The sequence below is a fragment of the Solanum lycopersicum genome, chromosome 4, assembly GCF_036512215.1.
Source record: "Solanum lycopersicum chromosome 4, SLM_r2.1".
Lineage (NCBI taxonomy): Eukaryota > Viridiplantae > Streptophyta > Magnoliopsida > Solanales > Solanaceae > Solanum > Solanum lycopersicum.
In genome coordinates, this window is record NC_090803.1 from 51,406,949 (window position 1) to 51,422,264 (window position 15,316).

The 15,316-nt window shown below is 30.5% G+C and overlaps 1 protein-coding gene across 1 annotated transcript; it reads left to right on the plus strand.

Moving 5' to 3' along the window:
* Positions 1-12,555: 12,555 nt before the first annotated feature.
* On the plus strand, positions 12,556-14,168 carry ERF-D1 (ethylene response factor D.1). The gene is made up of 2 exons (XM_004237435.5): positions 12,556-13,019; positions 13,397-14,168. Exons 1-2 carry the CDS (start codon positions 12,722-12,724, stop codon positions 14,008-14,010), a joined length of 912 nt encoding a protein of 303 aa, XP_004237483.1. The 5' UTR covers positions 12,556-12,721; the 3' UTR covers positions 14,011-14,168.
* The last annotated feature ends 1,148 nt before the right edge of the window (positions 14,169-15,316 follow it).

Below are 15,316 nucleotides of genomic sequence, written 5' to 3' on the forward strand. Positions count from 1 at the left end.
TTATTCCTTTTATAATTACCACTAGAGGTGTCAAAATGGGTTGACCCAACCCAATCTAATCCAACCCTAACGGGCTAGAGAGTTAAATGGGTTGGGCGAGCCGACCCTTTTAATTAAAGGGTTAATAAAATAGCAACCCAATCCAACCCTAAGCAGGCCATGGGTTGAGACGGGTTGACCCTTCAATCAAAACATGAACAATATTACTCTTTTAGAAAGAGTATCGAATGTTGAGGCCTAGGAACACGACATCAATTCATAAAGAACTCATTTATAAATCACACACCTCGGTGAATACTTACAAAAACACATTTATGAATCACAAACGTTGGTGAATACTTATAAAAATACATAATAGCCAACGTAAGATTTAGAGGATAAATGTTGATCATTCCATTATTTCTCCTACAAAAAAACTAGGTGGTTTAAAAGATTTCCAGCAACACAAGACAGCCTAAATACTTAATATATCTAAATTTCTAAATATTACATGACTCATTAATTAATTTTTTATAACTCCGCTTCTGCTTCCACCATCGATCACATTTGAATCAACATGTGATATTATTTCCTTAAGAAATTCATCTTCATCTACAATTCACCATGCAAGATGATAATGCAAAATACTTGATTTTTAATTTTTTAAAATATTTATTCATAAAATATTTACAAAAATAAAACACTATTAAAAATATATATAAAAATATTTTAAAATATTAATAGCCCACGGGTTGGCCTCTGAGGCTTGCGGGTTGGGCCTAAGAGGCCAACGGGCCAAAAGGGGCGGGCTAAAAAGCCTCGTTCGTAAATGGGCCAAAAGCCCAACCCCACATATTTCAAGGGTTGAGTTGGGCCGGCCTCGCGGGCCAAGCCCATTTTGACGGCTCTAATTACCACAATGATGAGTATTATAATTTTGTTCATCCACACCCTTATTCATACATTCAATCACTTGTCATCTTTCATATTTATTATTTACTATTACCAAATTCGTATGATAGAATGGAGCAGTTGAGCAAATTTCAAACTTATCATATACTGCTACCACATTCGATTTAGATAATGGAGCAAATTCAACGAGACAAATTTCATTTCATCAAAAATATATTATTTTTTCTTAGTCATCATTTTATCATCACTATGGTGCATTGACTCAAACTCAATGTCTTACCATATAAGGCATGTAACGCCATCAAGGACTTGAACCCAATCATGATGCATCAAAACTCAAATTGATGTCATACCCTCTTGGTGCGATAGAACATTAATCTATCGTCTTACCCTCAAACATTTTCATTATGGTGCATCCAGACTCTAACCTGATGTCTTACCCGTTTGGTGCGATGAGACTTGAATCCACCGTCTTACCCTTGACCAACAGTATAATAGACCGAAGTACAACATGACTTAGCTTTTGAATTTTTTAAAACAATTAAAATAATATTCAAACTCATGCTATTAAAAATTTATAGCTTTTTCCATATTAGAAATTTTGTATAGCATGTCATATTTAACCAATAGTAGTATTGTTAGTGACTGAATACTATTTTATTCTAAATCATAAAAATATTTTAAAAAATACATACCTGATTTTATGCAAATAATACCTTGATTCTCATAACGAGATCAACCAAAACATGAGTTAAAGAAAAACTAAACTCACTCTCATTTGGCTAGAGACTAGTGCTGATAACGTATTATAAAGAAAGTTCAAAATATTATAATAATAAGAAGAAGACAAGAAGTATAAGTTAGAGGAGAGAACTTTTCTTATTCAATTGTGTCTTTCATACGGTGAGTGATTCTCTATTTATAGTGTTGAGATATCACTCTAAAAGTCATCTAATTAATAGCTACATAGTTATCTTGGAATTTCTTATCACCATGGAAGCACGTATACATAAATTCAATTACTAGTAGATAAATCTAATGAATAATCCACATATACTACACAATAAATTTATAATAAAATGATAATTATAAGACTTTTTATTATTACAACACAATAAATTTAATGATGCAATCTAAAAAAATTTAAATAACAATTATAAAATATATAAATATTTTATTTGAATTAACAAAATATCACACGATACAATAACTTAACCACTAACAACCATTGAAACAAGTTGTTAGGTCTAGTCTCATTCTGACACATTAATAATGAAAAAAAAGGCTTTTTATAATAAACATATCTATTCAATATTTAAATATCTATATTAATTTAATTAAATTAAAATTTACATAAAACATTTCATATTAATTAGTAAAACAATACTGACTAAAGCACTTTACAATTAAAAGAACTCAAATCCAAATCTTTAATTTTAAAAAAATATTTATTATTTTCTCACAAATTTAATTAATAATAGTAATAGGAAATGTTATAGCATAAAGCTGTTAATTATTGAAACAAAAGTGATTAAACTTGTAGTGGTCCCTACAATTGACTTAAGTCAGCTTCGACCAATTCAAACATCTATTTTCTCTACACTATACGGCCTAGTATTCACATTTAAATAATATTTTTTCCTACGTAATTTGATGTGATATTTAAAAATAATTTTTAAGTATATATATAATTATAAATATATTCATTCCATTATAATATTGAAAATTTCTTCGAGGAGCATATTTTGTACGGCTCATTATGAAGGAAAATGTTTATATATCTAAATTAGACAAAGAAATATTAAAAATTATAATCACGTAGAGTTAAAATATCATTATAAATTTTTCAAAAATCATTATTATATCCTATCGAAAACTTATAAGAGAGGCCAATAAATAAATAAATAATAATAATAATAATAGCACAAGGGATGCTGGATCTCATGAAATAAAACAGATATTTTAAAAGAAAAATATTTAGAAGTTAATTCAATACTAAATTATGTGTATTATAAAATTGTACTAGACTTAAAGCAGACAAAAAGAGAAAAGGGAGCACTTTTAGATTAGTTTTAATTTGAAACTTATTATAGGACCTCTGAATATTGACAATTAATTTGGAACTTATTATAGGACCTCTGAATATTGACAATGACAGCAGAATGACATTTTTTCACTTTTAATTTATATCAATATGATATAGTTTAACTAAATATAGAATTTAAAAGTAACAAAAAAGATTTTTAAAATTTATAATTTAAGATAGATTAAAAATATAGTATAATTATAAATCATTTTGCTAAAAGTAAATAGACATTTTAAATCTGACTATAAAAAAATGTAAGTCATATACATTAAAACAGAAAAAAATAAATTATTTTCTTATAAAGACTGCCTTTTATTTTGGTTCAATAAATATGTAAACAATATTATTCAAAAAGTATACATTTGCATGTAGCAATGAAAAGAAATATCAATGAAAAATGTTTCTTATAAAATTTATTTATTTTTTTTAAATATTTTCTTTTAAATTTTGATCAGTTTAATTTATAGACCTAATACAATGCATTTGGCATATTTATATAATTTTCAAGAATCTTTAAGTACTGTTTATTTTATCAAAATATCAAATGGTATTTTCATGTAACATATCATGAATTTTTTTTCATCATATCATTAAAGAAATTATGAAACACTGGCTGCTAAACTGTATTATCTGTTGTAAACGTTTACATTGATAATAAAATGAGATAGTAATCAAGAAAATAATAATTACCAACTAAATCTAAAATGAAATTGACTTAAATATAAAGTTGAGCGCAAACATGGATTATAATATAGTAATAATACTGCTTTATTTTTAATTAGAAATTTCAAATTTAAATTATTAAAAAAATTAAAAATATAATCCCTAAATTAATCCCGAATTTAATAAAAACTCTTATGCAGATTCCGAATGAAAACCAAACATAAAAATATTAATAATACAAGATAAATATATAATTAATTGGACGGAGGCAAAATATAGTTACTAAGAAAGAGGTTCTTCACCTTTTTTTTTTTTTGACAAATTAAATGTCTAATAAGAAGACTAAGTCAATACTGAAAATTAATTCCTTCATCCAGAAGGTGAAGAAAAACACTATTGAGAAATATAAAAATTTATCTTTTGTAGTCAATTTTGAGGAGTAATTACATGACTTTACTTTCCATATTCACCATTACTTGGGGAACTATAAAAATTAATCAATAATATAATACGAAGAATTAATAACACATATATAATTGTGTATTTTCGATAAGTAAAATAATTCATTTATATCTACTATATATAGAATAAATAATTAATAGTGTTAGCTATTAAGTAAAGATCCTTAATATTTGTTTGACTTATGACAGCTGGAAGTAGAATAGTTTGCACGATAATTATTCTAGAAGCAGTTAAAAGGTTAGAAGGTTGTTACCAGTAGTTAGCATAGTAGCTTTCTTTTATATAGACATAGCAATGTAAAGAATTTTTTAGTGGCTTTCAGATTAATGAGAATAAGTATCCTTGTACATAATTTTCTGTATCTTCTTCTTTTTTATTCTTTGCATCTCCTTGATAGTGATTACTCCATAAGTTTTCATGGTATCAGAGCGTGAGTGTTCGAGCAGGAGTTCTCACCAATTGTTGATTGTTTAGCTGTGTAGAGGTTGATTGTGGATGTTAATTGCTTATTACTATATTTTTAGAAGTTTCGATTTGTAATCCATGGCGGTTGATGTATCCAATGAGGCAGCAGTTGCTCCATCTCATTCAATCGAGATTGATCATTATCATCCCCTGTATCTGCATCCATCAGATACATCAGGTAGCTTTTTGGTTTCGATTCAACTAACTGGTCCTGAAAATTATGCTATCTGGAGTAGATCTATGCGTCTAGCTTTACTAGGAAAAAGTAAGGTTGGTTTTGTTGATGGAAAGCATGCCAGAGAAGCATTTCTTTCATTTCTTCATGATCTATGGGAGAAGTGTAATGCCATTGTTCTCTCATGGATCATCAATTCAATCAGGAAGGAACTCTTGAGCTGTGTGATTTATGCCTTAAATGCATCAATCACATTTCTTTCATCTCTTCATGATCCATGGGAGAAGTGTAATGCCATTGTTCTCTCATGGATCATCAATTCAATCAGGAAGGAACTCTTGAGCAGTGTGATTTATGCCTTAAATGCATCAATCACATTTCTTTCATCTCTTCATGATCCATGGGAGAAGTGTAATGCCATTGTTCTCTCATGGATCATCAATTCAATCAGGAAGGAACTCTTAAACAGTGTGATTTATGCCTTAAATGCATCAAAAGTTTGGAGTAATCTAAAGGAAAGGTTTGATAAGGTTGATGGAACGCGCATTCGTTTTTTACACAAGGAGATTCACTCTATGTCACAAGGTACATCCACTGTTTCTGACTATTTTTCTAGGTTGCGTGAATGCTGGGACAAATTTGATGCCATAATGTCTTGCCCAAGTTGTAACTGTCCTGAATCTAGGAAGTACATGCAACATTTTGATTATCAACGTTTACTTCAGTTTCTCACTGGTCTGAATGAGTCATATGCCCCCAGTAGGAGTCAAATTCTGATGATGACTCCTACTCCCACTATCAATCAAGCTTATTTTATGGTGATCTCAGAGGAAAGCCAAAGATCTCTTGGAAAATCAGTTCAAAATCTTAATATTATTGAAGGAGCTGCATTTTATACAAGCAAAGGAAATTTTAAGCCTAATTCCGGAGGAAGTGGAGTACAATTTAGGCCATCTACTGGTCAAGGTCATCCTGATCATAATAGGTCTGGTTTCTACATAGATTCTAGTTCTAACTCTGGGCCGAGCAACTCAGGCAATGCCTCAAGCTCTAGCTCTTAGCACTGGAAAAATAGTCATCTGCAGTGTGATTATTGTCATTACTCTGGTCATACAAGCGATCGATGTTACCAACTACATGGATATCCTCCAAATTATAGATAAAACTTAAAGAAGTTTAACTCTCACTCAACTTCATCATCAGGACATGGAAATGCTGCTAATTTTGTTAATGAACATGAGACTCCATCAGATATGGATGGATATGCAGTTAACTTTAGTAATGCATTGGGTACATCTTCTCAGAGTTCTCATCCCAGTGCTCCATATTTTACTCCTGAGCAATACAATTAAATTCTGCAAATGATTGGACAGAACAGTGAGACTAGTGGTACTGCTTTATCTGCATGTATGATTAATTACTCTAACAAATGGATAGTAGACGCAAGAGCAACCAATCATATGGTCAGTGATCCGCATCTACTATCCAACACTAAAACTCTTATTAATACAAGCAAAGGCAATGTTATGTTACCTACTGAAAACACAACTAGAGTGAGTCACTTAGGTTCTTCTAAAGTTTTGGGACGAAACGACATACATAATGTGATGTATACACCTGATTTCAAACATAACTTGCTATCTGTGTCCAAAAACTTACCAAGGAATTGAACTGCTTAGTCCATTTTTAATCATGATTTCTGTTTTTTTTCAGGATCTCTTAAGTGGAAACGTGAAAGGGATTGTTAATCATGTTCAAGGTCTATATGTCGTGGATTCTCCTTACATGAATGCAGGAAGTGTCAAACCTGAGTGCATCTACACTAAGTTCCATTCTGCCTTAGTAGAAAATTCAAAGAATAAAGTAGGCATAGATTTATGACATAGACGATTGGGTCATGCTCTATTACATACTTTGAAGTAGTTGAACAACTTGAATTGCTGTGTTGACAATGTAGACTTTGATCACAAACATTGTATTGTATGCCCTTTGGCTAAGCAAACGAGAATTCCTTTCCCTCTGAGTACTTCACAGTCTGATGCTTGCTTTCATATTGTTCATGGTGATGTCTGGGGTCCCTATCAGGTACCTACTTATGATGGGAAAAGGTATTTTTTAAATATTGGTGGGTGATTATTCTAGGTATACCTTGATATTTTTGTTGAATTCCAAGTCAGAAGTTATAGTTGTCCTGGCTGAATTTTTGCTCATGATAAAAAATGTCCATTCTGCAGTCGTTAAAATTTTGAGAACTAACAATGGTTGTGAGTTTTTTAATTCTCAAGTTTCCAGTTTACTCAAATGCTTAGGGGTAGTGCATCAGAGTTTTTGTGTTTATACTCCTCAACAAAATGGAGTTGTTGAAAGAAGGCATAGATACATTTTAGACACTGCTCGAGCTATTAGATTTCAAGCAAGTGTTCCTCTCAGGTTTTGTGGAGATTGTGTGGCCAATGCAGTGTATCTGGTCAATAGGTTTCCCTCTCATACTCTTCATGGTAAAGTACCAGTTGAGATTCTCTTTAAGACCTCAACAGATTTATCTCACTTAAAGGTTTTTGGTTGTCTTGGTTATGTAACTTCCTTGAAGAAGTCAGGCAAATTTGCACCTAGGGCTGTTTCAGCTGTTTTCCTTGGTTATTCTTTAACTCGAAAAGGCCGCAAGATGTTTTTTTCATGAGGAAAATCATTTACGATCAATCGAGATGTAGTGTTTAAGGAAGATGTATTTTTTTCAACACTTGTCCACTACATTTCCTCCTATATTTTCTCGTCCTTTGTGTTCCACACAATACTGTCCAGTTGAGTCTATATATGTTCGTCATGATCATGATTCTCCTCCACATGCTCTTGAAGTTAATCCTTCCATACCACTTCAAGATGCTCTTGTGTCTGTGTCTACTTCAGTTGAGCCAGTTAGAAAGTCCAATAGAATTCCTAAACCTCCCAATTGGATGAAAGACTATATTTATCCTACAAGAACAAATGTCTCTTGTCATTTTCCTATTTCCAATTATGTGAACTATGATCAGATCTCTGGCTCTTATATTTCAGCATTGGCAGCTTACTCAACTATTTTGGAGCCTACTTCTTATTCTGAAGCTTCTTCAGATCCTAAATGGATTGCAGCCATGCAGTCTCAGATTGCTGCTTTGATGGATAATAGCACATGGAGTATAGTATATCTACCTTCAGGTAAGTCTCCAATTGGGTGCAAGTGGGTGTACAAAATCAAACACAAAGCTAATGGGAAGGTTGAACGATATAAGACACGGTTGGTTGCTAAAGGGTTTAATCAAAAAGAGGGGCTAGACTATACTGGAACTTTTTCTCCAATTTCTAAGACGGTGATTGTCCAGTCTGTTGTGGCCCTTCCTGCAGCTAAGAAGTGGTTTATCTACCAAATGGATGTGCACAATGCATTCCTTCAAGGTGATATCCTTGAATAGGTTTACATGACAATTCCTCAAGGGTTTGGCAGCCACAGGGGAATGATAAAGTGTATAGATTGCACTAATCTCTTTATGGTCTGAAAGAAGCACCTAGGCAGTGGAACAAGAAACTTACTGAGGCCTTATTACAACTTGGTTTTAAACAAAGTCATTTTGACTATTCATTATTGACCAAAAGGACTGGAATTCATCTAGTTGTGGTCTTAGTATATGTAGATAATCTCTTGGTGACTGACAGCTGTCCTAAGTTCATTTTGTAGACAAGGAATGATCTCAAGTTGAAGTTTAAGATGAAAGACCTGGGTCAGTTAAAGTTCTTTTTGGGCATGGAGTTTGCTAGATCACAAGAGGGAATTCATATAAGCCAAAGAAGTATGCTTTAGAGTTGATATCAGAAATGGGACTTGGAGGTGCTAAACCTGCTAACTAACCTCTAGAAGCCAATGTCAAGCTGACCTCTTTTTGAGTAAGACAGTCATATAAAAGGAGAAAAAAAATAAAATTCAGTGATCAATTATGAGAAGATGTTGGTCCATATCAGAAACTAATTGGAAGACTCTTGTATCTACCAATGACTAGAGTGGACATATCTTATGTTGTGCAGGTGTTGAGTCAATTTATGCACAAGCCTAAGCAATCTCATATGGAGGCAGCTCTAAGGGTGGTCCAATATGTCAAAGCTGAACCAGGTTTTGGACTGTTAATGCCTTCAGAAAGCTCACGCAAACTAGTAACCTATTGTGACTCTTATTGGGGTGGATGTCTTGAGTATAGGAGATCAGTTACAGGGTACACTATGAAGTTTAGTGATGCCTTAATATCCTGGAAATCCAAGAAATAGGAGACAGTAGCAAGGAGCTCTGCAGAAGCTGAGTTCAGAGCCATGGCATCTAAAGTTGCTGAAATAACCTGGCTGGAAGGTTTGTACAAAGAGCTAGGAGTTGATATCAAACAACCTATACAGTTGTTTTGTGATAGCAAAGTTGCAATTCAAATTGCTGCTAATCCAATATTTCATAGAAGAACTAAACATATTGACATTGACTGTTATTTGTAAGAGAAAATATTGTTCAACGACTGATTCAAACACTGCATGTATCGACAAAGGAATAACTGTCTGATCTGCTCACTAAGAGCTTGGGAAGACTGTAGAGTTAGTTTGCACGATAATTATTCTAGAAGCAGTTAGAAGGTTAGAAGGTTGTAAGAGGTAGTTAGCACAATAGCTTTCTTTTATGTAGACATAGCAATGTAAAGATTTTTTTAATGGCTTTCAGATTAATGAGAATTAGTTCTCCTTCTACATAATTCTCTGTATCTTCTTTTTTCTGATTCTTTGCATCTCCTTGATGGTGATTACTTCATAAGTTTTCACTTAAACATCAACGCTAAAAAAAGAGACGTGATAGAGTAGTAAATACTTCTCCATTCATAATTAGAGATTTTGAGTTTGAAGTTTTTAGATACAATGTTATTTTTATTAGGAAACAATTTACTTTTAATATGAAATTTTTGATGCAAATTTAATTTTAATCAATTTCAAATATAAATATCGAATATCAAGTCAAAAATAAAAAAAATACCCTTCATTATTTTGTTGGCATAACACCACGTTTATGGTTTAAAGTGCTCCACATGTGTGATGTTTATGACTCATCAGCGCCACATCAACATGCAACATATTAAAAATACAATTTATGAAAATTGAATTTTTTTCCCTTTTTTCCATGCTACCACAAACTTAAATTACCATTTAATTACGATTTTTCCCAAAATATATTTAATTGTATGAATATTTTTTCATATAAGCATAAATTAAATTAAACCCTTTATGTAATTGTAGCTTCTTTTGCCACCTTCCTAGGTTGGGACAGTGATGGTAAATTGAATACTTCTTATTAAGAATATAAATTAAAAATTTATATATATATATATATATATATATATATATATATATATATTTTTTTTTTTTTTTTAAAATTTTTTATAAAAAATTCTGATTTCACCAAAAAAAACAAAAGTGATACAAAGCCTGAGTATATTTTCCATTTCCTTTAATTTCTCAATAGAATTATCTTATTCGTGGTACTTGTAGAAATAGTACATTAAAAAAAGAAAAGAAAAAGTAACACTTCTAGTATACTCTATTTGTTTTAGAAATTTCAAACACAGTACGAGATGACTAATTTTTTATTTTTGTTTTGAAAATAATTGTGTTCAGAAAATTAAATAATAGACAATTTTTCAAATGCACATGAGAATAATTTGAATATTAATTTATTTATGTTTTTAGCCAGCACTTTTTGAATTTGTTATATATTCCCCAACTTGTAGTTTACTAGTAGTATTTTTATAATAATCCCACTTAGATACAACAATTAAAAAGTGTAAGAAATAAATAAATGTATCACTGAAAATTATCTCTTCATAGTTGCATATGCAAATTTAATCATTGAATATAGAATTTATTTCCTTTTATATTTTAGAAGACATAATTGTTTTGATTCAAGAATTGATAAACACGTTAAGATGAATTATATAAGTAAAATAAGTAGACGTACATAGTTTATTTATTACTATCTGCTTTAATCTTCAAAGTAGTGTAAAGCCCCTTTTTTTTTAAAAAAGAATATATTATTCGTTCTTTAATTTATCGATATAATCCGCTTATTATGCATTATTTTTTTAGCTCTTAGGGATAATGTATAAGTACCCCTCAATCTATGCTCGAAATTTTAGAGATACACTTATATTATATTAAGGTCCTATTATCCCCTGAACTTATTTTGTTAATAATTTTCTACCCGTTTTCAACCTACATCACACTATCTTGTGGGTTCAATGTTGGTTGACTTTTTTTCAAGTTAGTACCACATAGGCCTAAAAGGGGTAGAAAATTACTTATAAAATAAGTTCAGAGGGTAATAAGACCTTATAATATAAGTGTATCTCTGTGATTTCGGAAATAGATTGAGGGGATACTTGTGCACTTTCCTTAATTTTTATTATGAGTCTTTATTACAACCACATATATGTCTTTAAGTTACTTGGTAGCTATGCCTCTCAATTTTGGGTGTATACAATAGATACTTAAATTTGAATAGAATTAAATAAATAAATACACATGTCTTAGTTATCGTCCTACGTAGCAATTCACATCCTATGAAGCATCATATGTGTACTATATCACGCAGGGGCAGACTCACCCTCAGGCAAGGAGTGTTTCGTCAGAAAATTACATTATATATTGAGGTCAAATTTAGTATAATAAATATATATACACATAAGTATTAACACTTCTTGGCACAAGTTAAAGTTTAAGTTTAATGATTAAGATGTGAAAATTTCTTGAGGTTGTGTTTTAGTCGAATTAGCCTCATTTTATATTGTTTACTATAATATTGATCCCCCTTAATGACAATCCTGAATTCGCTATCAAGTAGCTTAAATTAAAAAGTATATATTTATATATTATGTCAAAAATAATGAACTATTTTCTTTGTCCTTATTTACTCGTTCATTTTTTACTTGACACACCAATTAAGATTATAACAATTGACATAGTGAGTTTACCATTTAACCCTTATTAATTGATAGAATTTCCAAAATCAATTTACTCATTAAACGGGTTATGCCTTTTTTTAAAAACATTAACTCTCAAATAAATTAAGGACATAACAAATAAAAAATATTATCATAATTTGTTAAAAATGACGTGTAAAAAAAATAATAGGAGTAATATTTTGAAATCAAAGACATAATACATAAGCATGACCTTCAAGTTGGCTGACCAACTTACATAAAATCAAACAAATAGACACGTTCGTCCTACGTGACATCTTACATGACAATTGTGATCTACGAGTATTTATCATATACAACATGTATACTTACTTTTTAATTTTATATCAATTCAAGTATCTATATTCATACTTCTAATTAAATAAAATATAATTATTCACTAAAATTAAGTTAAGAATCTTATTCATATATCACGCCAAAATTAAATAGAAATGCAAAATGGGGTCCAAATGGTACGCACACGAAACAAATAGAAATACTATTAAATGAAGTTAAAAGATGGTGTAGGTTAATAAACAATTATATAAAAGACTCATTCCGCGTTCTCCGTGTCGGCATTTTAACGAAACATCCCAAAAACGGCACCTTTCACTTCCCTCACATTTAATATTTAATATGTATTCTTCTTCTTTTTATATATATTCACACTTATTTTTATTTATATTTTGACTTTCACACTTTGATTTATCACTAGTATCAACTTTTGTTTTGTTGCCCCACTTGTTTGTTTTTTTAAGAAGAAAAAAATCATATATGGACCGACTCTTTATTTGGCGGGCGTTTCTTTTCTTAATAATTAAAAAACATTGTTTTTAATTTTGTCAACTTGTTGTGTTTATATATAAGAACTACAAACACACATTTACATTATTATAATTCTAATCTAATAGTTCATTGTTCTTGTCAACTTTTGCAAAAATAAACATTTCATATATACAAATATACATGTGTAATATTGTTCACTACAAGGTGGCGAATTCGAATGATAACAGGAGTAGTAGACAAGACGATGAAGGGATTAATGTGTTTAATACGATGTTTCAAGGGAATATTAATAGAGAAGAAGAAATGTCTGTTATGGTTTCTGCATTAACTCGTGTTGTTGTTGGTAATCATCCTAGTGAAAATATCGAAAATCATCATCAAAATAATACATTGATTTCTAGGGGTGTTGGAGAAAAAAGAGGACGTGATGAAGTATTATTACATGGAACTAATTCTTCTCATATGATATTATCATCAGGTAATTTTATTTTTCTTTCCCTTGATAAGTAATGATCGATGTAAATATAAGATAGTTACGAACTCAAGAGTAAATTTAAACTCCTTATTTTGTGGTTTATTCATTTAGCTATAGCTTAACTTTGACTAATTCAGATTTCGGAAAATCTCAAGTAATCAATCTTTTTATTTATGATGTATATTTACATTTTTAGCACATGTCTACATCTTTTAAATTGTTGCATTTGTCCTTTTGTTTTTATATGGAATGTTTTTGCATATGACAAACAGTCTTTCTATCTCTGATCAGGGATCTAGAATTTTCATTAAGAGATGATGAGTCCATGCATTATATTGAGTATGTTGTTATGGGTATTGATACTAAATTATGTTATATAGGTGGTGAAGGTTCAAGCATTAGGACAACAAGAGAAGCAACATTCATATACACTAATTCAACAAACAATAGCATTATTGATGAATCTGTTAATAATCAAGTAAGACGACGATACAGAGGAGTTAGACAGAGGCCATGGGGGAAATGGGCAGCTGAAATAAGAGATCCATATAAAGCAGCGCGTGTTTGGTTAGGTACTTTTGATACTGCTGAAGGGGCTGCTAGAGCTTATGATGAAGCTGCTCTTACATTTAGAGGTAGTAAAGCAAAACTAAATTTCCCAGAAAATGTTACATTATTAGTGCCTTCTTCAATTCAACAACCCATTTACTCCTCACCCGACCCAGCCATTTCTCCGTATCGTTCCAATTTTATTATTGGACATACCTCTACGGAAGTGGAGCCTATACTTCACACCAATCCTTCAAATTTTATTGAGCCTATAGCTCACACTTCATCTCTGTATCGTTCCAATTTTATTGAACGGAATCATCACATGGTGCAGCAGGAGCCGTATTTTCAGGCAGGTAGTACTAGTGGTGGAAGTGATTTTCATCAAACTACAAATTCTTCTAATTCGTCAATTTATGATCACCCTTCTTCTTCATCTGGATAATTTTTGTTGTACTACTAGAATATCTTTTTCATCTTCCTAGAAGATTTTGACTAGCTAATAGTGATTTTTCTTTTAAAGGAATGTATTGGTGGCCCCACATAAATGAGGTCCTTTTATTTTCTTGCATAACAGTCTTTAATTTGACTTTTGTTGGTATTCGTGACGTTTAATTTTACATTTACGTGTGTAATAGTAGATTTCTAATTTTGTATAAAATTGAATAAATAGAAATGCACGCCCTACGAATGCATGTAACATGCCGTATGTAGGACGCCAGGTAGGATGTATGTGTTTATTTATTCAATTTTACATAAATTTAAGTGTCTACTTGTACACACTTAAAGTTGAAAAATATAAATACCAATTGAAGACAAGTTAATTGATCTATTTATATATTATGTTTTTTTCTTCTTCATATTTTCGGATGTATTTAAGTGAGAGGAAGTTCAGAAATAAAAATAAAAAGTTGAAAGAACTAAATAGTTTTTTTTGTTGTGAATTTACTACTCATCCTTTTTATTTATAATCATATATGATGTTTGTAACACTTGTAGGCATCAATATATATTATGAAGAATGTCAAATTTTACTATAATGTTATATACTAATACCGGCCATGCCAATATTTTTATTTGTCACCCTATGGAAGTATACAATTTCACCAAAGTTAAAACATTTGAAATTTTTTACTTAATTCACTGTTCATTATATTGTCATGTATATATATACTTAGAGGCAGATCTAAAATTTTAATAGGATAGATGCATTATGATTAAAAAAAAAAAGAAAAGAAAGTGGATCTGAAATTTATATTCAAACAAATTTAGTATTTAGGTTCTTACGATTAGCTCATTTCATTTTAAATTATAGGAGTAAAATTAAGATTAAATTCTTCATACCATTTAAATAACTTCAAGATAGGGACAGTTTCTTAATGTTAATGATAAATTCGATGACGATATAATATTTTTGAAATCAATTATGCTTAAGGAAGCACCAATTGTGTCTAGAATTCTTCTCAATTTTTTTGTGAAGTTCGAGAAGACACCAGAACTTTTGTAAAAAAGTTTGAGATGAGTTTCAATTAGATTCAAATTTATAATAAAAATAACTACAATCATATTTCACTAAATTTCATAATGTTAAAAAGTTATTACTTTATAATATTAATGAAATTATATATTTATATAAGAATCTTCCAAAAATATATTATCCTTTTATCTTATAGAAATCAGTATTTTCTCATTAACCTAAGCCAAGATTGAAATCTAGAAGCTCACATTTCATGTCACGTGCATTATTAGTT